Source organism: Lissotriton vulgaris, chromosome 2_1, assembly GCF_964263255.1.
Source record: "Lissotriton vulgaris chromosome 2_1, aLisVul1.2, whole genome shotgun sequence".
Classification (NCBI taxonomy): Eukaryota; Metazoa; Chordata; class Amphibia; order Caudata; family Salamandridae; genus Lissotriton; species Lissotriton vulgaris.
The window spans coordinates 1028710836-1028737576 of NC_141687.1; the positions used below are offsets into that span (position 1 = coordinate 1028710836).

A 26741-nucleotide genomic window follows, 5' to 3' on the forward strand; every position below is an offset into this window, starting at 1 on the left:
GGCTCGTTTGTCTAATATACTTCAATTTGCACTTTCCTTGGCCCAGCAGGGGTTTGCGGTGGCAACTATCAAAGGTTATATGTCGGCCTTATCGGCTTTCTTTTGTTTGCCGGACCAGCCCTCTTTGTTTAAATCTCCTATTGTATCACGATTCATTAAGGGCATTACCAATAAATTTCCTCCTACTCCTTTTATTGTGCCTCAATTGGACTTGAACCTTGTTCTTTCATTCTTGATGGGTTCGCCTTTTGAACCTTTACACAAGTGTCCCTTGAGACTTTTGTCTTTTAAGACTGTTTTTCTAGTGGCAATTACCTCAGCAAGGAGGGTAAGTGAGCTTCAAGCTCTTAGTTCAATGCCCCCATTTTTGTCCATTCATGCTGAAAAAATGGTTCTCAGGACCAGGGCTGCTTTTCTGCCTAAGGCGGTTACTCCTTTCCATCTGGGGCAGTCCATTACCCTCCCTCCCTTCTATCCTCCCACTCACCCTTCCAAGGAGGAGGAGAGACTTCACCGCTTGGACCCTAAGAGGGCGGTAAGCTTTTACCTGGACAGGACAAGAGCGTTCAGGTTGGATGACCAGCTGTTTGTTGGATTTGCTGGCTTCAAGGAGGGGAAGGCGGTGCACAAGCGCATGCTCTCGAGATGGATTATCCTCTGCAGTAAGATCTGATACGCCCTGGCGAGTAAGGAACCTCCAGAGGGTATAAGAGCTCACTCCACTAGAGCAAAGTCTTCTTCCTCTGCTTTGTCTAGGGTTGTACCTGTAGAGGACATTTGTAGAGCGGCTACTTGGGCCTCCCTCCACATTTTCGAGAAGCATTACTGCTTGGATTCCGAAGTGAGGTGGGACGGCCACTTTGCGCGCTCTGTTCTCCAGGGCTTTTTGGTATAGGAGAGTGGACACCCTCCTCCGGGAGTAGGGACTGCTGTGGGATTCTATTCACAAGGTGAGGAATCCACTGGCAGATGTATCTATCAGAAGAACAAGTTAATTGCCTTCGGTAACGCTTTTTCTGATAGATACAATATCTGCCTGTGGATTCCTCACTGACCCACCCGCCTCTCTGTGGTCCTCTCTTCTATACCTGAGTTACTGTAATGTATATATTTTTATTGTCAAAGGAAATGTTTATTACATTTTGTTTTCCTGCATTGGCTTCACACTGTGTGTGTTATCTTGACATTTGTGTACTGTGTATACTGTGTATAAATCTGCTGTCATCGGTCCGTCCGAGTGCATCGAAGGCACGGAAAAAAGGGCGGAACTGATGTCATCACGCCGGCGTGGGCCTATTATGGTGTCGGTGACGTCAGCGGAGTCGCGTGCGATGCCGTGCCTCTGTGACGTCGTCCACGTCTGCGCGAAGCTACAAAATGAATTTCCGAATGTTGCTGGCGCAAGGGGATATTCACAAGGTAAGGAATCCACAGGCAGATATTGTATCTACCAGAAAAAGCGTTACCGAAGGTAAGTAACTTGTTCTTCTAACTATAACATGCCTGAAACCTATGTTTTTTCAGTGAGTTTTTTTAAATGCTAGTTTCTAACTATGCCTACAGAGGTAGGACATGTGATGAAAGAAGAAACAACACACACAAAGAAAAAAAGGAAATGCAGAAAGAAACAACAGAAGTCAACAAAGACTAAGAAAAGTGCAGGAAGAAGAAGAGATGTGCAGAAAGAACCAACAGAGGAGCAGAAAGTCCTCCTGTGCCCACAGCCTTTTCAGACAGGTACTGGTGGTAACTGAATCTGACTAACCAGGCATAGAGCCAGTTCTACGCTAAAAGACACTTAGAATACAGTTAAAACACCCACATACACTAGGGAAAACAATGCTTTGGGGTACCACTGTGATTAGCAAGACCTCATCTGTAAGACCCTAGTATATAATAGGGCAGGGGGATTAAAACTACCTCTTAAAACGCGCCACAGGGTGCTTTTGCACATTGGTGACGGGAAGGGGGGGGGGCCTGAGGTGACCTGTGTGCAAACACACCCTGTGCCCGTTTTAAGTTGGGGATAAAGTCCCCTTGAATCCTGAAAGTCCCCTGGTCCAACTAGCCCACCAGGTATCTCCAGTAAATGCCACAGAGCTGCGTTGCAGAGGGGTGTTAAAAGGGGCACGGCCTGGACCACCTCTCTGCAACGCAGCACAGTGGCGCTTACTGGAAGCACCTGGTGGGCTAGTTAGCCCTCAGGGGCCCTTAGGATTGAAGGGGAATTATTTCCCCAACCTAAAACACGCCACAGGGCGTGTTTGCACACATCACCTCAGGCCCGTCCCCTTCCTTCCCCACTGTGTAAACACGCCCTGTGGCCGTTTTAAGTTCGGAGTTTAAGTCCCCTTGAATCCTGAGGGTCATTAGGGTCCAACTACCCCACTTGGTACCTCCAGTAAGCACCACAGAGCTGTGTTGCAGAGAGGTGTAAAAAGGGGCATGGCTTCTGAACAACTCTCTGCAATGCAGCTCCCTGGCGCATACTGGAGGTACCTGGTGGGCTAGTTTGCCCCCAGGGACCCTCAGTATTCAAGGGGAATTAATTCCCCAACTTACAACTCGCTAGGGGGCGCGTTAGCACAGTGGTGAAGGAAGGGGGCGGGGCCTGAGGTGACATGTGTGCAAACACGCCCTGTGGCGTGTTTTAAGTTGGGTAATTGATTCCTCTTCAATCCTGAGGGTTCCTGGGGGCCAACTAGCCCACCAGGTACCTCCAGTATGTTCCAGGGAGCTGCGTTGTTGAGATGCCACACCCCTTTTAACAACACTCTGCAACTCAGCTCTGTGGTGCTTATTGTAGGTACCTGGTGGGCTAGTGCTTCATTTTTTTTTTCACAGCCGGATCCGCGGATCCAGCGCGCACCTAGCGATTTTGTTTTCGGGGGGAATGCTTTTTTTGGGCCCTTTGGGTCCTTGTGGAACCCCTGAGTAGGCCTAGGGGGTCAGGGTGTTTCTACCCTGCCCCCTTTTCGTGTTTTGTGCGTTTGTTTTTCTCTTTTCTTGTGCCTCGGTTCTACCGAGGCACAAGATGGCTGCCAACGCTTCCTGGTTTGAAGTGTTGAAAGCCAATTAGCATGCAGCTCGTGATCGGCAGGGTGCGCGGATCCAGCGCGCCTCTATATATCAATATTTTTTTATTTTCTCAGGAAATACTGAACGGATTTACACCATTTAACAAAACAAGTTCTTTCTGAACTAAGGGCTACCTTTTTGCCAAATTTGGTGTAATTCCGTTCAGCAGTTCAGGCTGTAGCCGTGTCTAAAGTTTCCTATGGAAATTAACATGGTGAAAACACGTTTTGTGACCCCCCCCTTTTTTCTCGGCCCCTGCTTGCCGAATCACCCCGAAACGTTCAAGATAGCAGCGGACCGGAGCGCCCCATGAGTTTTGAACATTTCACGAAGATTCGTCAAAGTTATTGGGAATAGAATGTTGCGATTTTCCTATGGAAACGAGGTCCTAACTATAACTACCTACTGGCGACCGCCAGTAGGTAATGTGTGTGTATATATGGATATATAATATATGTATTTTTAATGTATATATTTGTTTTTTGGGGGTCCCCCAATCCCCTTGTTTTTACTTAAAAAAAAAATACTTTTATGGGGCTAATTTCTCAGAACCCCTTTTCAAATCCCTTATCTCCCTTTACCATTAGCCCCCTGAAACTTAAAACCTCAAAACTACAATTTACAGTTACCCACTGCTAAAATCTAAGAACCCCATACTATTCCTTACCCATCCATGAACCGTAAATGACCTTACTACCACCTGCCCCATATCCATATCCATCTCTCAACTCGTAAAACTATTTACTACCCCTTACCCCCACCTTTCCTTGAACCCTAGAAACTCCAAAATTCTCATAGTAGCCCTTACTTATTTCTGAACCCTAAAGCCCCCTTACTACTTCCTATCCATCACTGAATCCTAAATCTCCTTACTAGGCTAACCGCGCAAGATGGCCGCTGCTATCTAAGCGTGTTCTGACAGGCAAGTGCTGAGCAGAAGTTGTGTGGCCGACCCAGCAGTGAATGGAGTGGTGGGGGATCCCTTCCTCTGGACCCCCTGTGGCTGTTTTCGAGGCCTGCACCCAGGGGGATGCGGACGACCGTATCCTGAGCATGCAACCAAGGCTGGGGCGGGGCCACAACATGGCTATTTCGAGGTGCATGGGGATATTGTCCTCTTCTCTAAGTTAGCATGAGCATGCTGCAGACTGTCCGCTGCTTTGCGCATGTTACTACATGAGTTTATTTTGCAAAGCCCTCTTTTGCCATTTTCACATGGGAACCTACTGCTGTGTTCACACTCTGCAGGTTCCAGGGATTTAGTCTGCACATTGTGTGCAAGGTCGATCAACAATGCTCCTTGTTATTCTGTTCTGGTCAGGCCATAGCACCTAGACAAAACATACCGATGCAGCTATTGTTTGGGAATACCTACTTTGGTCTTATTGGATTACATGAATAGGTAGCACACTCTTGGAGCGGGACCTTTCCAGGGAGAAGAGCAAGACAGCACCTATGATGTAGATCCACCATCTATAGACTAAGGTCTGCAGATAACACCCAGATATCTTGTAATCTATAATTATTCTGCTTCTATACAAGTGGGGGAGTTTAGGCTATGCAGTCTTTTACAATGACAGCTCCTTTTATGATTTACGGACTACTTGCTATGCTGGCCATATTTGTGTTATGCATTTTTCTGCGTATTGCTGCACGTATAATGTACATTAGAGCTCTTTAGTTAAAATAATTATTTTAAACTTGTTTGTGTCTCTGCCATATCTTATTGTGGACAAGTACAACTGTGCGCGAAAGGGTGTTTCTTGAAACTGCTAATCCTGAGAGAGTTGGGAGTAGTGTGTTCTGGAGTGTTTAATCACTTGTTTCTCTGCGAGTGAGTAGGAGAGCAAGTGAGACACTATAGCTAGTCGGTCCTGGGCTCATGGATACTAAGGTGGAAGGATGACTCCGTTCCTGTACACTAAGGTACCATAATCCTACGCATAGTTCTGTTTGCGCAGAATCCCAGCAACAAACTGAGTTTATGATGAAACTGCATACCCAAGTAATGAAAGTGATCTACTCTTGTGCAATTTCCCATTTATTTTCAGGAATCTCTTTAATAGTAGAGCTGTTTTATCAGCATGAGTTTTGTTTGGTTCCTATAGATGGAGAAACCTTTATTCCTGCACTACGTGGAACATTTCTCTAACTTGACATGCATGGACCTTTTTGCTCAGTACAACAAAATATTATTGTCTGCATATAACAGACTAGGGACCTTAATGCTTTGCAATTTAGGGGCTTCTAAGCTACGTGCCTCCAGGTAAGTAGTTTGGTTTGCCCTGTTCCCATCATGCACTGGGACAGGAACAGACTAATTTGCATACAGCCAGGTTCTGAAACTGGGATGGTGCAGTGAGCTAAAAAACGGTGTTGGATCTAGCCCTGATCTCTTGACTGGGTGAGAGCTTTCTGCTTAATTCAGAGACTCTGTCCCTCACCACCCCTTGTTGTAAATATTTTTGTCCACCCTAAGCGTGGAAGGGTATTCTCAGATGTGAGACCCTTGCTCATTGCACCATCAGGATTCAAGCAAACCGGGCCGAAGACGGCTGTAATGCCAGAAACCGGTCCCCGGGAGCTTGTTTCCTTCCCAGTGTAAGAATTGGCTTTTGTAGTTTGGTTTGCCCTGTTCCCATCATGCACTGGGACAGGAACAGACTAATTTGCATACAGCCAGGTTCTGAAACTGGGATGGTGCAGTGAGCTAAAAAACGGTGTTGGATCTAGCCCTGATCTCTTGACTGGGTGAGAGCTTTCTGCTTAATTCAGAGACTCTGTCCCTCACCACCCCTTGTTGTAAATATCCAGGTAAGCAATAGCATCGTTTAAAGGAGGCACTTCATTCCTGTTAGGCCCACACTGACCCAACTCCTACCTCCCCACTGCATTTGCAATGTGGATGCTTCAATAGCAGTTAAAACGATTAATGAAGTCTCTGTTAATGAAGAGTACACCATAGTTTAGTTCTGCTTTCCAAATCAAAGGCTGACTTTAAATTGATAAATGTCAGGTATAATGGGCTTTTCTTGAGTATTTAAATAATATTTAATGCTGGATAAATCCCTCTTCTTTCGTTCCCAACTCCTCCTTAAAGCCTGACTGTTGGTTGAGATACAGTTTGCATCTACCCAGACTGATAATTTAAGAGCACCTGCCCCCCCAGCCCCCCAATTTTCCCATCCAACAAAGAGATGGGCCTATAGTTGGCTCAATCATTGTGGCTACCTTTTTTTAGGTCGAGCCTAGTGGCAGCATGCATGCGCTGCTCGCTCTGTGAGACTGTTGTAGTAGAGTATGGGAGAGAAGCGCGCCCATTCTCCTCCCATATTTTTCATTGGATTGTGTCAGTCTTTCGTAAATGCTGCCTTCGGATTCGTTAATAGGCTTGTTAGTCCCTCCTTAGTACAGCATTGTCTTCATTTGTACCCTCCCATGGCGACTGGCCCTTTTACTTCAGTTGCTACACTGGACCTGTTATTTAGTCTATAAGCACTATTTACTTTACTCTTACTGCAGGCCGGACATGCTCTGCTTTAGCTGAAACTGCTTGTGTTTTTTTAAGCAGCACAGCCACCCCCTTAACACAGGCACCTGCTTTCAATCAGTTTAACCCGGCATTATCTTGTGTCTGTTTCAAGCCCCCAAGTAAAATGGATTTAGAAATGATTAGCAAAGTAAGTCATGTGTATTCCTGGTAACACTTGTTCTAACGGGCTATAGCTGATAACAGCAAATCTGTTGTACATGTCATCTGTACTAAAGTCACCTGACGGGTTGTTTTTAAAAGCCTGTTTTATTAACAACACTACCAATACCACCACCATCAATACCACCACCACCAATGCCACCAATACCACCACCACCAATACCACCCCCCTGCCAATACCACCACCATCACCAATACCACCATTGCCAATACCACCACCATCAATACCACCTCCACCAATACCACTAGCACCACCACCACCAATACCACTAGCACCACCACAATACCACCACCACCACCACCAATACTACCACCACCAATACCACCATCAATACCAGCAGCACTACCACCACAACTACCACCAATACCACCACCACCAATAAATACCACCACCACCTATACCACCACCACCAGCAATACCACCATCAATACTTCCACCATCAATACCACCACTGCCACCATCGCCAATACCACCACTACCACCACCACTACCACCACCACCAATACAACCACCCCCAATACCACCACCAATACCAGTACGACCACCAATACCACCACCACCAATACCACCACCAAGACCACCACCACCAATACCAGCGCCTCCCGTTCACTAGTAATAGCAGGGGCACTTTATGAGGCTGGAGCTGCAGCCGAGACCACCCCTCCCTCCCTCCATGCCTGCCATAAATAACAGCCCGCCCTGCACCTGAGGTGAAGCCAGGATCCTACTGTAGCTGGAGTGATTTTTATTAGGCCAGAGATAGCAATGACACTACGCAATGCCACACTGCACACTCAAATCATGGGGAGGGCAGGAACTAGCCCCCACGCTCTTCTTCCTGAACCGCGACAGTGTAATCACAGAGCAAAAGGTGTTGGTGCACTTTGTTAGTGTTTATTGCTCGAATCATATGTAATTCTCACGTCACACTTTATGTCTGTGTAATTTACAACACTTACACATCTTCTTCACTGCACTATTTATCACTACTTCGAAGACTTCGCAGGTCGGTCTCTTCCTCTTCTATTTACAATCTAACAAGTGGTCGAGAAGGCCCTTTATTGCAAAGCAATAGGTCTTGCATTTGCGAGAGTTTAAGTTATTAGTATTGTAAATGACAATGCTTTTTATTTATGTTTTAAACTCAAAGCATAAATAAAAGGCATTGTCATGTACAATGCCAATAGCTCAAACTCGTGTGAATGTGAGACCTATTGCATTGCAAATGCTTGTTATGCAATTGGGAATAGGATGGCAGAATGCCAAGACAGCGAACTGTGATTTTTCTTAAGTGCTGCGTTGTAAACATTAGTGAGGATAGCTTGCCTTTACTTATGGTCTGATAAAAATAAATCTACATGCCCTGGTTCTGTCACTTAATTGGCCTTTTGTTGTCTTATTGCTCTTGCCACCTCAGTTGTAAGGATAGCCAACCTGGTTACTGCTTCTTTATTGCCTGCACCTGTAATTTTTAGCTTAGGGCAAGGTATTGGTTATATTCATTTTTTTAATTGGGAAACCTACATATTTGCACCAATATGATATTATCTTCTGGTTTTGATTATTAGAACCGAGCAACACCATATTCCAAAAGTACTGTGTTTGATTTTGCAGAATCAAGACAGTCAGGTTAAGATCTGGATTGTGCTGCTATCTTTTTATTTAGTAGCCGTTCCTCGTATTTTCTGCTCAAATCCAAAAAGTGTACTTCGGCATTAAATCAATGCGCCAAGTGCAGACATGTAATTTTTTACATGCTGGACATTCAGTGTTATATTGTCAAAGAAGTAATTTCCCTTTATGGCTTTGCCTCTTGGAGGGTTCATTGTCCTCCTACAGACATGCAATTTGACCCGGCTTAACCTCTGTACTCACTTCTATATTGTTAACTATTGCTATCATTAAAGTTGGGTATTCATGTATTCATTAGCATACTTTTTTTGTTTCCACCTTATGGACCCTCTATTTTAACTTTTTTTGTAGGCCATTGTATATTTGGTATATTGATGTGACTCAAATATTTAATGTATTTAAATATATTTAGTTAAAATATGTTTTATTTATTCAAAAAAAGTATAATTAAAATGTATGTTTACTTCTGTATTAAATGTTTCAAACATGTATGGAATTAATTTTAACTGATTGAATTATTTTAAAAAGTTAACTTTATTTTTAAATTTAAAAAGGTTATTGAAATATTTTATCAGAAATATGTTCTGTGAATTCTGTACAATTTTGAACATTAAAGTTATATTGCTAAGAAGTTGAAATAAATTAATTTATTTTAATATTATGTCATATGAAGTTCTATTTTATGTCTCAACCTCCAATATTATCTATGAGAGTGTGTTGCAGTATCAGTCATCAGCCGTTGGTCGTGATTGGTGTTGGACTTACTCCATGTCTTAACTGGATTACATTTACTACTGTGTTGGAGCCTTTTTGGCTTTAGTGACTTTACATTTCTAAAGTTGGCTCTACCCCCATGCCAGGGGTGGGAGACATGTAAATGTACACGTTGTTGTAGATTTACACTCCTAAATGGTGAATAGCCAAAAGTAGTACATTTACTACTGAATGTAAGAGTACATCTACTTGTGTGTAAATTAACCTTTGTGAATAAGGCTCATTCTGTGTAGTCCCACTTTCCTCACCAAGTTGGGAACATGCCATGCCATTCTCCAGTGCTCCTAATCTGGTTTTGGCTGTGTTTTTGTTAGTTTAATTTACTTTTGAACCCTTGAATTTTATCGACTATTTTTGCTGTAAGTTTCTGCATTGGTAAATATGCCAAATGTTTGCTCACCATAATCCTAGTGGGGGTGGGGTAGTTTGCTTCCAAAATTGGACAGAATCATTTTGCAAGCTAACAGTAAATATGTGATTAGTTTTCCCATGCTAAGAGTTCATCGCTTGTCCTCTCCTGTGTGCTAACATTATCACCACTGGATCTAGCAGTAAATCTATGCCTGATATATCTTCAACGAGGTGTAGTAAGGGCACCCGTTATGGCTCAGTCTGAGGACAAAAATACCAAACATGCACTATTGTTCCATTTATTTGGCAATCTATCCTGTATATATTGGCACATCCCAAGATGGCCTTAAGTCTAGCCAGGGTCAAATGCCAACTGGTTAACACGTAATAAGTGTTCTGCTTATATTTTGTGCAGGTAAGGCTTTTACTGACCTTGACTTTATGGCCTCCCTCTCCTCCCCATCCATCCTCCTCCCGCTTTCCCACATAACTGTCGGATTGGCATGGGACTCATGTATAGGACTAGCTATAAGTGTGCCGCCCCCTTTCAGGACAAAGAGCTGCTTGTATTATGTTTCTATTGGAGTCACTTCTTGGCCATCTTAGACCCGTCTTTCATATTAACACGGTGCTAGCTTGACATATGGGAGCTAAAAATGGAATTACTAAGTAGCTGCAAATATATATTAAAATGTTGAAAGAACATTTTCAACCCACAAATAGTTACTTGCTAACACTAAATAAAATGCCTGTCCCATGCAATTCTGTATTTGGTATTTCAGCATTGTGGCGGTCTTACTGCTGATTTTTGCTCCTCATATTCAATCAGGAAACCCAGGAAAGATTTCAGATTTATTCCAATTAATATTCAATCCAGAGAATTCTCCAAATGTGATTACCTCCTGGGTCAATCTGTCTAAATTAACCTGGCTCTTCATTATATGCAGTGTAACGTCGCATTAATGTTAATAATTTCTCTCTGTGATGGAAGATGGATTCCTACTTGTGAGTACTGAATGCTGGTTGACCACCTCAGAGCTCTTAGGCAGAGAGTTCAAGGAGACTTTGCGTTAATCCAGCGGGGATCATATGCCCAATCCTCCTAGCCACTAATCTCTCTCTGACATCCACTTGTAAGCCAACAGTGATGCAGGCCACTAGATCGGTGACAATAAAGCTCATCCAATTGTAATAATTGTGGACTGTATGTCACTTATTGTGTGGCAGGAAAGTATATTTGGAAAGCGACAATAATCTTCTTGCGTCCATAAATGCGTAATTCCTTTCAAGTCCCACTCTTTGCAATGTCTTACATCATATTCAAGGAAAGCACTCAAAGTTATCTCACCAATCAGTTATTGACCTAGCAGTTTCTATCACTTGTGCATGTTGGTGAGACATGTAATGGCAATAGCTAGTTGCCAATCCACACACGCTTGTTCTGACTTGACTGCACTTCATATACAATAATTCCTTTCAGTAGACTTCTTAAAACCAAAGACCGAGGATTGCACACACACATTTGAAGTTACAAAACACACCTAATCAACAAACAAATGTTTTAGGTATTATTTATCCTATTACTTTGTATAAGGACAGTTCTGTTCATACCCTGTGAGAATACTCATGCCAGTGCTTCTATAATTTAAGTTGCTTAAATGTATATAGATTGTGTTTTGAAGGAATAGATGTCTATGCCTACTGAACATGGAGAGTTATCTGACCCTTTAAAAGACTGTGTCATGGATGTCCTTCACAGTATAAGCATAGGGTTTGAGATATAGTCCAGTTCCATGTGATAACTGAAACCACACTGAAATTGTAAAACATGGAAAAGCATCTGAAATGTACTCCTAATAACTAAAATCACATATATATATATAATTCTCCAGTATTACATCTTTCATAGATTCACATGCTTGTATCTTCCCCGTCGTCATGGTGGGAGTCTCACGGTAACAGAATGACCAAAGCAGTAATCATAGAGAAGAAAACCGACGCACGAGGGTTGGGCACGTCCTTGATTTACTATTCTCTAATCAAGATATAACAAGGATATTAGATATAATGCCTCAGAGCTGGTCAGACCACCACCTAGTCCTGTTTAGCATCAGGACAATGCATACTAAGGACAGGCAAAATCAGCACAGATCCTATAGAATAGGCAGGGAATGGGCGAAGTTGAACCATTGCAGATCCCCAGTGTTTGACCCAGAGGACATGCACTTCGATCCCATGATATCGGTAGAAGAGAACTATTCAACCTATACAAACCACATTTCTGCCATCTTAGACCAGGTAATTCCTTTGAAGAGGATAAAAAATAAGAGGAAGGCTTCGGCGCCCTGGTTCAATGAGGAGCTGAAACAGCTCCGGCTACTTCGCAAGAAGGCGGAAAGGAAGTGGAGGAATGGGTATGGGGAGGAAGATAAAACGAACTAAGACGGAGACAGCTGCACTATAAGGAAAGTATCCTTAAGGCTAAGGCTGACTTTTACGCTAGCTCAATTACCCATGCATCTAACGGGACAAAAGTCCTCTTCGAAATTACTAAAGTACTGTCCGCCCCTAAATGTCTGGACAATAAAGTGACAGCATCACAAGAACTTTGTGATGCGATTGCTTCTCATTTCCAAGACAAAATCATTAAGACCGTGGACAGTCTCACTGTTAACAACATGGTGGACGAACTTACCTCGGTACAGATGGGAGCGGAAGCTCAATTGCAATCAGCCTCCCTGAATAAATTCCAAACCCTGCCAAAAGAGGCTTTTGATAGACTGGTAGAGAGTGTATCCTCAGGCTCTCCAAATGACCCTTTCCCCTCCAGAATATGGAAGTTATCTGGCCGGGATACGCTCCCCTGGCTGAGACTGATTTGTAACCAATCCCTGGAGAAAGGAGAGGTTCCAGCGGAATGGAAACTGGCAACGGTGACTCCACTGATTAAAAAGCCTTCCCTGGATCCTTCAGTACCGGCCAATTTTAGACCTATCTCTCTCCTACCTTACCCAGTGAAGATTCTGGAGAAAACAGTTAGTAGGGAACTGTCGCACTTCCTGGAGGAGAACTCCCTTCTTGATAAAGACCAGTTCGGCTTCCGTTCCGGTCACGGAATGGAGACGGCTCGGGTCACCATGCTGGACAACCTGCGGATGCGTGCCGACAACGGGAATGCGACTGTGTTAGTGCTTCTTGATATGTCGGCCGCATTCGACACGGTGAACCATCTAATTCTGTTGGAGAGACTACAGAATTTGGGAGTGGAGGGGCAGGCACTGCAATGGTTAAAATCCTACCTGGCAGGACGTCATCAGGTGGTAACACTGGCCCCTTTCACTGCTAGGAAAACATCGGTCACCCATGGGGTACCGCAGGGGTCTGCAATTAGTCCCATCTTATTTAATATTTACTTGCAGCCCCTGCTCCCCATTATAAAGTCTGCCGGAGTTTGCACAGTTAATTACGCGGACGACACTCAATTGGCATTCTCCTTGGAGGGTGACAACGCTGTATCCCTTGATCGGTTCCAGGAATGCATGCGGAAGACAGCCAATTGGCTTAGTAGGAATTCCCTACAGTTTAACGCAGGAAAGACCGAGGTGGTTTACTGCTCCTCGGGTGGCCCACGTAGACAATTTCCATCTGAATTTAGGCTGACCCCAGAGGAGGAACCACTGATTCCGGTGAGCAAAGTACGTAACCTGGGGGTGCTGATTGACAAGGACCTCCAGTTGGAATCACAGGCCAATAAGACTGCCAATGTCTGTTTTGTGTTGCTACGCATGCTGCGTAAAATTCTACCCTTGCTGCCTAAAGAGACTCGCCCACTGGTAGTTGGTAGCATAGTGGGTAGCAGACTGGATTACTGCAATTCGTTGTATCTAGGGGCCCCGTTATATATTCTACAAGGGCTCCAAAGAATCCAGTCGGCGGCAGCTAAACTTGCTCTTGGTTGGCAACGCCGCTCCTCGACAACAATGGCATTGAGGGAGCTGCACTGGCTACCGGTGACGGAACGTATTCGCTTCAAGTCCCTGTGCCTGGTTTTTAAAGCGATACATGAATTAGGGCAAGTCCCTATGCAGGAAAGGTTCTCTAGGTATCAACCTTCCAGGCAGCTGCGATCATCTAGTGCCTCACTACTCACGGTGCCCAGGTTCAAACGGGCCAGGTTAGGAGGTAGAGCATTTAGCGTAGTCGGCGCTCTGCTGTGGAACGGACTTCCCCAGAGCCTTAGACAGATTAGCGCCCTGCTAGAATTTCGCAGGAACCTGAAAACCTGGCTTTTCCCCAAAGCCTAGCAGGAATCCTCTATACAGGTAAGGGCTGATGTACCCTATTTAATCGTGACTCAGTTTTTAGTCGAAAGCGCTAGGATACCCGTGGGGTGACAGTAAGCGCTATATAAGTTTTAAAATCAATCAAATCAAAATCAATCAAAACTGCATAGAAAAGCCCATTGGGACTGTAGTGTTTGGTAACCAGACCTCCTCATTGTTTGGTCCAAAAGCCAGCCAATCAGCATTGCTGCCCTACCCTCACACTCCCCAGCAGAAGCTCCCTGCCTCAGCTTTCCAACGCCTTCGTGTGAGAAAGGAGTCTCCCTGAGCTCTGCTCAGTTTGCTGTTCCTGAGTGAACTATTGACCTTTTATTTCAACTATCTTTTCATCTGGATTAAAGTATTGTGTGTACCTAATTTCTTTCATAATGGCTGAAAGCTCTAAAAAGAGGCTTTTCAGGCCTTGCAGATCCTGTGGAAAGGCTAGGCTTTTCTCTGAAGATCCTCACAAGGACTGCTTATATTGTCTTCATCCTAAGCATGTAGCCAAGGATTGTAAATATTGTAGAACCTTCTCTGCTAAATCTCTGAGGGACAGAGAGGCTCGTTTGCTGTTGTGGCTTCAAAACAAGAAGGCCGCATCAGACTCAGATTCTGGGGAGGAATCTTCTAACCTAACACCTAAAAAGAGAAAGGCCTCACATTCTGAGGAAAGGGTGGAGCCTAAAAAGGTTAAATCAAAGGAGAAAGTGGCGTCATCTCTCCCTCTTACTCCCCTCAAGAAGCCGTCAGGTCAGAAAGGGGCAGGGTCTGCTCCGTCGACCAGTTCCCTAGTTTCTGCTGCAAAATCTGTGGTAAAGGACGACAACGTCGTCAACGACTAAGGGATCAGCAACGAAGACGTTGACTCCGTCGACGGAGACTGTAATTTCAACGGCAAAGAGATTTAAATCGCCACAGTCGAAGACTTTGATCTCTATTCGCTCTTTTCAGTCGTCGAGGGGTTCGGCGACCATAAGCAAATCTGCAGAATTCACGTCGTGGACGCAGATTTCGCCTCTACCACCATCTTCTTTACTGGAACACGATTCAGAAGGAGAGGAGTGGTCAGGAGCGGCCTACAGCCCTTCACAACTTAGAATAAAGAGCCAGGACACAGATGAAGAAAAGGTGTTTTCCTTCAAAGAGAGAGCTCAATCTACAAGATATGAGTCTTTCCAGGAAACATGTAATTATAATGAGGATGACGAGCAACAAGAAGAATCGCGAGAGGAGTCGCGAGAGGAGTCAGTCTCCATACCTGTTTCTCTTGTCTCTGACCTGAGGTTCATGATTAACGACTATTATCGTCGTTTTCCAGAGGCAAATGCGCCTCCATCATCTACGCCGGTGGCTACAACTCATCTACCAAAGACCCAATCTACTCCTCATGAGCAGGTTGTGAGATCACCACCAGTGATAACAATCAGGGACGATCTAACGGATTCTGATGATGATGATGATCAACCTGAGGAAGGTGAACTTGTACAAGATTCTACGGGACAGGAGTGGAATGAGTACATTTTGCTGTCGGCCCCTTCACCTACTCCGCAGCCAACCACTTCTCCTCCTCAGGACATTGGAGGATTCCATGACATTATGGGAAAAGCAGCTAAGAGGTTTGATTTGGAAATGGAGGTTAAAGAAACGGAATGTTTCTTATATGATTTCAAAGATGACACCAGGAAATCTGCTCGCTCAATCCCGATTATCCCTCATATTTGGGAAGAGGGCCTAAAAATTCTGAAGACACCGGCTTCCATCACGGTTTCGGTTCCTAGAATCGAAAAGAAATATAGAGCACCAGAGTCTGCTGCGGCTTGTCTAATAGGACACCCGAGACCGGAGTCGGTGGTGACGCAGGCGGCGCAGAGGAATTCAAAGAATCCAGTTGCTACTTCATTGGTGCCGCCAGACAAAGAAGGACGGAGGATGAATGGAGCCGGGAAGAGGTTTGCGGTGATGGCAACCTCTACGATTAAAGCAGCCAATGCTATGGCCCTTATTAGCCGTTTTAACAGGCAAATGTGGTCGTATTTGACAGCCATTCTGTCTGCACTACCGGAGGATAAGAAAGAAGAGGCAGCGGCTATCCTCCGAGACGGGGCAAAGTCGGCATCGGAATCTATTGACATTGCCATGGATGTTTCCTCTATGGCGTTCAGGCAGATGGCAGGAGCAGTTTCGCTTCGGAGACAGGGTTGGCTAAAGGCAACATTCTTTCGTCCAGAGGTGCAAGCGAAGATTGTGGACATGCCATTCGATGGCGAAAATCTATTTGGAAAGCACGTAGACGAAGCGCTACAGGGTATCAAGTCAGACACAGATACAGCTAGAGCGCTGGAATCCCTTCAGCAAGGACGGTTCCAGACCTTTCGTAAAAGAGGTGCAAGGGGTCAATCTAATCAGAGGTCTTCATATCAGACCAACAGATATCAGCCTTATAACCAACAATCAGTATAGGCCCTCCAACTCCTCTTTCCAGCAGCAGTCTAGGGGCAAGTCTTCCAATAGAGGAAAGAATCAACAGTCTAACAGACGACAATGATCTCAGGCCGGCGCTCCCCACACAGCAGATCCCCGAAAACGACCACTATCTGTCTCAATACTTCAACAATTGAATGTCCATAACATCGGACAAATGGGTTTTGGACGTAATAAGCAGAGGCCATATCCTAGAGTTTGTGGAAATGCCACCAGATCATCCTCCGGTGTTTAGACACCACCAACATCGTCAGGAGCTGCAAAAGGAAGTCCAATCACTATTGCAGAAGGGGTGGAGAAGTGTGGCTCAAGTGGTTGGAGCGGCAGACCCTGATGCAGAGGTCTGGCCCGGACCAGGGTTCAATTCCCCGCCTCGGCGGGTCTTGGGCTCAAATTTCCCCGGACCTGACAATTCTCGCCTCGGTGCCTATTCCAATCATGGAGTCCCACTCAGTAACTCTGGGCAATAGCTTGCTTAATCTCCACAACGGCCCCTCGCAGCGGGATGCCTGGCTTTCACCTTGGGGATGCCCAGTAATGGGTTGTCTCGCAGGGGAATACCAGGACCGGTTCCCTAAGCAAGCGCTGGGACGCTTCCGGGCAGCCATGCGCTCTACAAATCAATTATTTTTTTTTTTTTATAGAAGTACCGGAACAACACAGAGGGAAAGGCTTCTATTCGCATTTCTTCCTCATCAAAAAGAAACAAACTCTGAAGTGGAGACAGGTATTGGATTTGAGGGATCTCAATCAATACATAAAGAAAATTCCCTTCCGAATATGCTCTCATTGCAAGAGATCCTTCTAATGTTAAAAGAGAAAGACTACATGGCGTCATTGGATCTCATGGATGCGTACTTCCATATCCCAATTCATCGGAAGCACAGAAAGTATTTAAGATTCGCTGTGGAGAGTCACCATTTCCAATTCAAGGTGTTGCCATTTGGCCTCAAATCGGCCCGAGGGTGTTTACCAAATGCATGGCCCCGGTGGCGGCCCACTTAAGGTTAAGAGGGCATTGCATTTACCCATATCTGGACGATTGGCTGGTGACAGGTCCATCATTCACAGGAGCCAGAAGGTCCCTTCAGTGCTGCATCCGGCTGTTCCATCGCTTAGGCCTAAGGACCAACTTGGAAAAGTCTTCACTGACTCCAGCTCAGGGCATCCACTTCTTAGGGGCATGGATATGCACCAAGGCAACGAAAGCATACCCGTCCGAGGAACGGATGAAGATGATAATGGGCCTAGCAACATCCCTTCAGACAAAAAGGTTCGCTTCTGTGAGGATGTACAAATCCTTGTTGGGGATGATATCCTCTTGCATCCCACTGGTTCCAAACTGCCGTCTTCGAATGAGACCCTTGCAGGAACATCTGGACGAGCAGTGGGTTCAGTCCAAAGGAACCTTCGAAGATTGGATTACCATCACTCACCGTATGAAGGTGGCCATGTCATGGTGGAAGGTTCAGAAGAACTTAAATCAGGGTCTGAATTTTGTACCTCAGAATCACGAATATGTGATGACGACGGACGCTTCGTCGCAAGGATGGAGCATGCATCTTCAAGAGCTGGAGAGCCAGGGCCGCTGGTCAGAGTTGGAAGCACAGCTTCACATAAATATGTTGGAGCTCAAAGCGGTGTTTCTGGGACTCCAAGCTTTCCTGCCCAGAATCTGGAGCTCGTTGGTGCTCATTCAAATGGACAGCACCACGACTATGTTTTATCTTCTGATGCAGGGCTGAACAAGATCCAAACAACTTTCGGCGCTGGCGCAAAGAATCTGGAAATGGCCGATAAGCCACGACATTTCAATTCAGGTACAACATATACAGGGCATCCTCAACACACGGGCAGATGTCCTGAGTCGCACGGTGAGTGTGACGCACGAGTGGGAACTGCAGGACACTCAGATGCACAAAGTGTTTCAAAAATGGGGCACACCAACATTCGACTTGTTTGCAACCAGAGACAATTCGATATGCGTCCAGTTTGTGTCCAGGTACCCTCAGCGAGATTCCAAGGGAAATGCGTTTCACATGGACTGGACGGGAATGTTCGCTTACACGTTCCCACCAATTCCCTTAATACCGCGAGTGCTTCGCAAAATAAAGTCGGTACCGTGTCATGTCATTCTGATAGCACCAGCTTGGCTGAGACAGGCATGGTTTTCAGATCTGCTGCAGATGTCAAAAGGCAACAAAGTGCAATTCCCGACATTCCAGAACCTCATTTCAATGAGCAACGGACAGATTCTGCATCCAGACCTAGCATCGTTAAAATTATCCGCATGGAACCTCATGAGCGGGAATTCCAAGCCTTGAGCATTCCACAAGACTGCAGACAAATTCTATTGCAATCTAGAGCTATGTCCACCAACAAGACATACACAGCAAAATGGACTTGTTTCTGCCACTGGTGTGCCAGTCAAAATCTACACCCGTTGACGGTACCCCCTGAAGGTATTCTGCCTTACCTGTTGTTGTTATCTAAGGCAGGTCTGTCACATGCCTTATTGAAGGTGCATTTGGCGGCAATATCAAGATTCAGGAGAGTGCCAGATGAGCAGTCTCTCTGGTCTCATAGACTAATAAAAGAGTTTGTTAGAGGGCTCTTTAGAGTTTTTACACCCATTCAGCGCCCGCCAGTGCCCTGGCACCTGAATACAGTTTTGGCGCAACTTATGAGGCCACCTTTCGAGCCTATACACAAGACAGACTTACAGTTCCTCTTGTGGAAGACAGCCCTACTGCTCGCCCTTACATCGGCGAGGATGGTTAGCGAAATTCAAGCCTTTTCAGTGGAAGAGCCTTTTCTTCAATTTCGCCAGGACAGGGTTGTATTACGGACAAATCCTACATTTATACCCAAGGTCCCTACTTCTTTTCACCTCAACGAACCAATTATTTTGCCTACTTTCTTCAGCAATACCTCAGCTGAAGCAGAAAGAGCGTTGCATTCTTTGGACATAGCTAGATGTTTAAAGTTCTACATAGAACGAACAAAGACATTCCGCAAATCCAAACAGTTATTTATTGCATTTGAAGGACAAAGGAAAGGGCTTCCTCTGTCCAGACTGAGTATTGCCAGATGAATATCATCGGCTATCATGAAATGTCATGAAAAAGCGAGAAAGCAGCTTCTTTCCAGAGTAAATGCTCATTCCTCAAGGAAGATGGCGACATCAATGGCCTTGTTCGCAGGAGTGTCGCTGCCCGACATCTGCAGAGCGGCGACGTGGAAGAGTGTGCATTCATTTACCAAGCACTACTGTCTGGACACTGCGTGGAAAGAGGACACGGCAGTGGGACAAGCTGTTCTGAAGCGTCTATTTCAATAAGGTATACTTTGGTTATCTATCAATATTCTATACAGTGCATTTATATATATATATATATATATATATATATATATATATATATATATATATAAAATATGCTATCGTTATAGATGGTTTTATTATGTTTTCTTTCGAGAACTTGCACAATATGTTATAAAGGGGAATTTGGTTTTTATTCTTGTCTGACCTGTGTATTTTAAGATCATGTTCTAACAATGTTTCAGCTGCAGAACTTCCTTCTGGGTTCTATCCTGGAAACGCCGCAGGTTTTGTGAGCACTACTTACTACTCTGATACAAGCATGTGAATCTATGAAAGATGTAATACCAGAGAAGGAATTAGTTACTTACCTGTACACTATAGTTCTCCAGTATTATCTTTCATAGATTCACATGCGCCCGCCCACCTCCCCATTTCTCAGGCAGAACCTGTTTTTCTCGGTATTTATCCATGTCTCTCACTCGGGGACGGAAATCTGAGGCAGGAAGCTTCTGGTGGGGAGTGTGAGGGTAGGGCAGCAATGCTGATTGGCTGGCTTTTGGACCAGACAATGAGGAGGTCTGGTTACCAAATACTACAGTCCCAATGGGCTTTTCTATTCAGCTTTCTTCTTTATGATTACTGCTTTGGTCATTCTGTTACCGTGAGACTCCCACCATGACGACGGGGAAGATACAAGCATGTGAATCTATGAAAGATAATACTGGAGAACTATAGTGTACAGGTAAGTAACTAATTCCTTAAAAGCAATGAACTTGTTAGAACCATTGTGTCTCTACAGAGCTCATTCAGGAATTAAATGTTGTTGTGTTTGTGTTCTCAGAACTAACATTTTGTGTTTGCTTTGATCCTAGGTGTGGTACAGTGAAGGATGGTTCCTTGGTGGCTTGTGCATTTTCTCCTTGTGGAAAGTTTTTTGTCACTGGGTCATCTTATGGAGACTTGACTGCTTGGGATAGCCATATGAGATGTCTATATAACGAAAAGGCTCATGATCTTGGAGTCACAAGTTGTGATTTTGCACCACAACCCATATCAGGTTTGTTCTGTTGAGATTATCAGACTGCTGTTTTAAAATGTTACTTGTGAGCATAACTTCTTTTAAAAAGACGATAAGGAGGGCCTGGCAGGAGGAAGGACCTGACATGACACGTCTTCTCTAAGCTTCGGAATCTGGGCCTTAGTAAGGCCACACAAGCTTTGAAAATGTTGTTTTTATACAACAGCACCAGGATATATAGAGGAAGCAAAATCTGATCCCTGGAAACCCAAAAATGAGACCAGAATACAGTGAGGGTTTTAGAAATTGCCATCTGAATCAACACGTACCCTGGCCATTGGTGATGAAAGTGAGTTCCAAGATGACTAGTGAGGTTCGAGGAAGGGAAGTCCAGAGGATCTACACTGAAATTTGAAGCAAGTTTGGAGTCTGTGGAGATAGTGCAGGCAACTAAGATCACAGAGTAGATCCTATGAGGCACCAATCATTAGGAACTGGTAAGGCGAGACCAGTGAGCTGAGTCTATCTGCCCAGTGAAAAATCTGTTACATGAGCTATTCATCAAGGCAAGCGCAATCCAGTGTACACTTTTTTGTAAAATTAATGTTATTGCATTTCTCAAAAAGTTAACACTGTACTTCGCCACAGATGCATTGTGCATCAAGGTATAGTTATTTCGCTAGATGAAGAATATATGTATAGGATAATACTTAGGTGTTATAACTGTAGTGTTGAAGCAAGCACAGAATGTAAATTTGGGATGCAGTAAATGGCCTACAGTATATTTAAAATAAAGGTGACTGAGCTAATAGCTTTACCTTCGTCCCCCAAACCGATCCACCAAGTTAGTCCTACTGCCGTCATACAAGCAAATTATCATCAGAAGATTGTAAGTCATTCTGGCGTATTAAAGACCAAAGGAGTCAATATCTGAGGTGTATGTCAGATGCTAAGGGAACGTCAAGGGCTAGAGCTGGTAGTATAGAACCTAGGAGAGTGTGTCCGGTTTCAACCAGTGTCCTGCACCTGGGTTTTGAACTGTTCCAGCAAAGTACCCCATAACATAGCAATAGGTGTTTTGCGTAACCCACTGTGTTCCTCCCTACGTAGCACCAAGCTCTCAGCGGATCTTCATCGTTAAACTTCCTCACCACAGCCCAACACGGGGGCAGATTGGGAGACTTCCAATGGATCGTTATTTGCTCTTGGCAAGGAGGAGTACTAGGTCTATACAATGAGATTCAATCTTGGAAGTTTTAGATCTGCGGTGTAGTCCAAACAATCCAGTGCACACTTATGAGTGAGGACAAAGTCTGGCCTGTTTCAGTGACCTTAGAGGGATAGGAATAAAAAACAGAAGGCCCCCAAGTTGAGGGTTGGTAATCGGAACAGACGAAAGAGACCTGCAATAAGAAAGATGAACCCCATGAGGTTCTGCTACATTAAATGCACTCAACATCGAGGATCTTCACTAGCACATTCAAAGAAAAACTCACAGCTTTAGCCCTGGAGGCTTTGCAGGACCCAGAGATCCTCCTAGATGGGCCTATAGGCTGATCCGAAGTATAATTAGTGAGTAAGGCATAGGCCTTGGGTAATTTTACTGGGAAAAGGGCTCCTGGAGACGTGAGAATGAATGGAGGTTGTGGATGATGTAAGTGAGGCTCTGGTCGTGCTCTTGGGCTATACCGCTTTCCAGACAAAAGTACACCAGCTATGTAAAAAATGAGTCTTCTTGGGTCGCCAATCAAAAGATTCTATGCTGTGCAGGAATGGAGGCCCACTTGGAAAGCCTATTTATCCCATATGGAGAGGGAGAAGCACCCAAAAGTGAAAATAACGTTTACCCTAGGATCACAGGTTAAGCCGCAGTTCAGGCATAGCTGTATTGTAACTTGTAGGTGTATCTAAGAGAATGTGCTGATAGTAGTCTCTGTGTGCTTGAAGGTATTGGTATATCTTGAACAGTCACTCTTTTAAAGATGCATTCAGATCAACGGTTGAGCCACAGATTAATCTTTGCCCAAGGCTAAGTTTCCAAGATGCCATGCATCAAGCTCATGAAGGTCAGAGAAAAATGGTGGCTTGGACCTGGCTCCTTCTATGCAACAAGACCTCCTCATCAAGTGAGGCACCATTGATTAAACATGATATACAATAACTGTTACTGGAATTCAAAAAAGACATTGCACCAATAGACCAAGATTTTGCGAACCTGCTAATCGATTTATATAATTTGATACAAACAAAAGAAGGTCACTTTGATCACATTGAAACATCTCTGACAGAACACTCACTTAAATAAGATGTATTAACAAGGAGAGTGTAAAACCTCAAAAAGTAGCACACTATAATATAGATAAAATGGAGGATACTGAAAACTGACCATGTCTCAATGAGGGGAGATGAGGGATTGTAATTATCCATCCATATTAACCATAAGGGGGAGAAAGGTTTTTACGAGGTCTACATGCATTGATGGCAAAATTTACTAAAATACAAATTTTAATCCTACCCCAATCCCTCTCTCATTAAATGGATCTGATACATTTATGGACAGCCCAACATGAGGGGAAGAGGTAAATGAACCTTTTCAGCTATTACTGTTGTCAACGAATATTGAACTACAGGGCATATCTAACTTCTCTCACGTCTCAATGGTCGAAGTTGTTATTGAGGACATGCTATCGAGTCAACTATGGAAAATTAATGCTTTTTATGACAGAGATAGAACTTCATTTTAAATACTGTGACACTAGGGATACCACTTAGTGTATGCCACTACCAAGCCAGTGATAATAGGGAAATTATTAGCTTCTACAGTGAGATTAATAAAACTATTGAGAGAAAAGGAAACTGATTTAGAGCAACGTTTGTCCCAGGTTGTACAGCAGCACATGGTAATTGCGGAAAAATAATAATTGCCGGGAGGGAAATCGGCATGTAAAATACTGTACACCCACCAAATATGTGAGAAGGGTAAAAAGGATGGCCTTGATTTGGCATACAAAATTAAAATGAAGCAAACCACAACAGTATTTTATTGTAGATTATGCTGTTAACTAGAATTCTAACACTGGAGCTAGTTCAAAAATTTTCCATTCCTATTATTTCAAATTTTACTGTTCACATGGGAGTACCGAAATAGGTATGCTCAGACGTGAGTCCCATGCTCTCCACACCACTGGAGTCAAGTTATCCTGGCTGAAGACGGCTGATAGCCAGACACTGGTCCTAGGATGCTTGATTCCGGCCAAGGAAAGACATGGCTTGGCAGTTCGGGCTGGACTGTTCCCGTCCGGCACAGGGTCAAGGCTGATTTGCATATGACCATGTCTGAACTGGGGTGGTGTGGAGTGCAAAAAACGATGGATTTAGGCCCAGATCTCTGTACTGGGGTCAATGTATGACATTGTTCTGCATTCTGTCGATCAACTGTTGTTTTGCAATTGTCACCCCGAGTGGGATGGGTATGCTCAGACGTGAGACCCATGCTCTCCACACCACTGGAGTCACGCTATCCTGGCTGAAGACGGCTGATAGCCAGACACCGGTCCTAGGAGGCTTGATTCCGGTCCAGGAAAGACATGGCTTGGCAGTTCGGGCTGGACTGTTCCCATGAGGCACAGGGTCAAGGCTGATTTGCATATGGCCATGTCTGAACTGGGGTGTGTGGAGTGCAAAAAAAGGATGGATTTAGGCCCAAATCTCTGTACTGGGGTGAATGTATAACATTGTTCTGCATTCTGTCCATCAACTGTTGTTTTTGCATTCGTCACCCCGAGTGGGATGGGTATGCTCAGACGTGAGTCCCATGCTCTCCACACCACTGGAGTCAAGCTATCCTGGCTGAAGACGGCTGATAGCCAGAAACCGGTCCTAGGATGCTTGATTCCGGTCCAGGAAAGACATGGCTTGGCAGTTCGGCTGGACTGTTCCCATGAGGCACAGGGTCAAGGCTGATTTGCATATGGCCATGTCTAAACTGGGGTGGTGTGGAGTGCAAAAAAACTATGGATTTAGGCCCAGATCTCTGTACTGGGGTGAATGTATGACATTCTTCTGCATTCTGTCCAACTGTTATTTTTGCAACTGCCGTGGGGGCAGCCACGAACTTGCGCTGCCATGGAGGCTGTGTATTCATGTGAAAACACGGAGCAGCTGCTCAGTGTTTTCACAGTACAAGTGACACCCACCTGCACTTTCAAAGGGGATTAGAGATCCCCTTGCAGGCGGGTGCAGTCAGTGACTGTACCTGTCTGCAAGGTGATGTGCGGGGGGGTTGATGTGACCCATTTAGCCCATGCAGAGGGCTGCTCTCAGGGGGCGCACTGACAGTTAACCACTTTTTAAATGGCACACTCTTATTGCGCCTTCTGAGGACTTCTTTGACTCTGTGCCTGCATCAGTCAAAGAAATTCCCTCATTTGCATAGGGCACACTCCTATGCAAATGAGGGAACACCCTCTATTGATAGTGCTGGCACTGTAAATGCGCCAGCGCTATCGGTATTATAGAAGGGGTCTCGCAAGCACCTGCACCCCCTTCTATAATACCAAAGGGCCCCGGGGCGCGCAAAGTGGGTGCAAACGCCCGTTGCACCCCACGTGGCACCCTATGTAATACGGCCCCTAGTGTGATAAGGCTTAGCTGGGCCAGCAAGTATCCACGTTGGAGGGCACAAGAAAATGCCAGAGAGGAAGAGCTAGATGTCCTCCGCTGTGAACTGGTGTTCCTTAGGGAGTGTAACAAGTACCTGCAGCTACACCTGGAGGACCTGAAAAACAGGTAGCACCACTCCACTATCTGCATTCAGGAGGCTGCCCCCGGGAGCCGAGGGAGCGGGCATTAAGGGGTACGTAGTGTGACTGTTCCGAAAACTCCTCCTAAGCTTAGCAGTGGTGGATGTCAAACTGGACAGAACGCACAGCACTGGGAGGTCAGCAGTCCAGGCAAGCCCTGCCCCTCACATCCTAGCCTGGATCCACCCTTTCCAACAAAATGAGGCAATAATGATTGCAGCAAGGAAAGCAGGGACAATTGCATTTGTACCTGAACCTGTCACTGTCTACAATACACACTCGATATGATGTGTGTACACCTTTAATACAATCGCACACTGAATCGCATACTTAACCACTCCCCCTTACGTAACATGGTACACGCCCAAAATCCGCTTTGGTGAAGGGATGCGGAATGAGAGTATGGCGTTTGAACCGCCGGCATATTGAATAACTGCAGCGTTTTTCACTCGATAAGCACTAAGTTCTTAGCTCTTCTAGCTTGTAGAGCTCTTTTAGACAACTACACCCTTTTCACATGGTTGCAGCGAAGAGCACACTTATGCCGGTTAATACCACCATACGTAAACCGTAACGATGGTTAATGTTGTCCCGATTTCGACGGGAACACTGGCCGGTCGCACGGCACGTTTGCTGAATACTGTAGGGGTGATCCTACGATTGGCGACGTCCTCGGTGCCTTGAGTTCCTGGCGTGAGGCCATGATGTTGAATGCCGCTGGACCGGATGATGATTTTCTTGACGGGCTCGCTGAGCCGCCTCCCACGGGTGCGGACCAACCGCTGCACTGTGCTGCACGGACCTTCCCCGAGGTTGATGAGATTACGGCCGTCGCTTGTCTGGAGGTCTGGATGCCCGTTGCTCTGTTTTGTCGGGAGCGTTTCCAAGGAGTGGAAATGACGGAGGGACTCCGGCCGGGGTCCGTCCGGGCCTGCCTTGCCGTGACTCCCGGCGATTGTTCGCCTCGCCCTGCTGAGCCGGGATCCGATGTCTGTCCTAGCGGAGCGAGTGCCCCTTCTTGGTCAGCGGGGCGCTGTTCGTGTTGCCTGCTGTTGCTGTTGCTTTTTCTTGCTAGTCCGATCCGAGGCCATCATGACTGGTGCCGTGTTTCGTGGCCTGGAGTTCTTGCGTTTCACTCCTGGCCCGTCCGCTTCTGGTTCAATGTGCACTCCGTGTCTATGGCCCTGGACAGACAAGGACAGGGTTGAGATAACTTGCATCGGCGGACTACTACTTTGTGCATGG

General features: G+C 45.3%; 1 protein-coding gene across 4 annotated transcripts in view; it reads left to right on the plus strand.

Annotated features, from left to right (window-relative positions):
* Nucleotides 1-26741, plus strand: part of WDSUB1 (WD repeat, sterile alpha motif and U-box domain containing 1) — a 394309-nt gene that overhangs the window by 210771 nt on the left and 156797 nt on the right. For all 4 annotated transcript variants that reach the window (XM_086956660.1, XM_086956658.1, XM_086956659.1 and 1 more), the window contains one exon: nucleotides 20549-20733. In XM_086956660.1, coding sequence (XP_086812786.1) covers nucleotides 20549-20733 — 185 coding nt within the window. The remainder of the gene's footprint in view (nucleotides 1-20548; nucleotides 20734-26741) is intronic.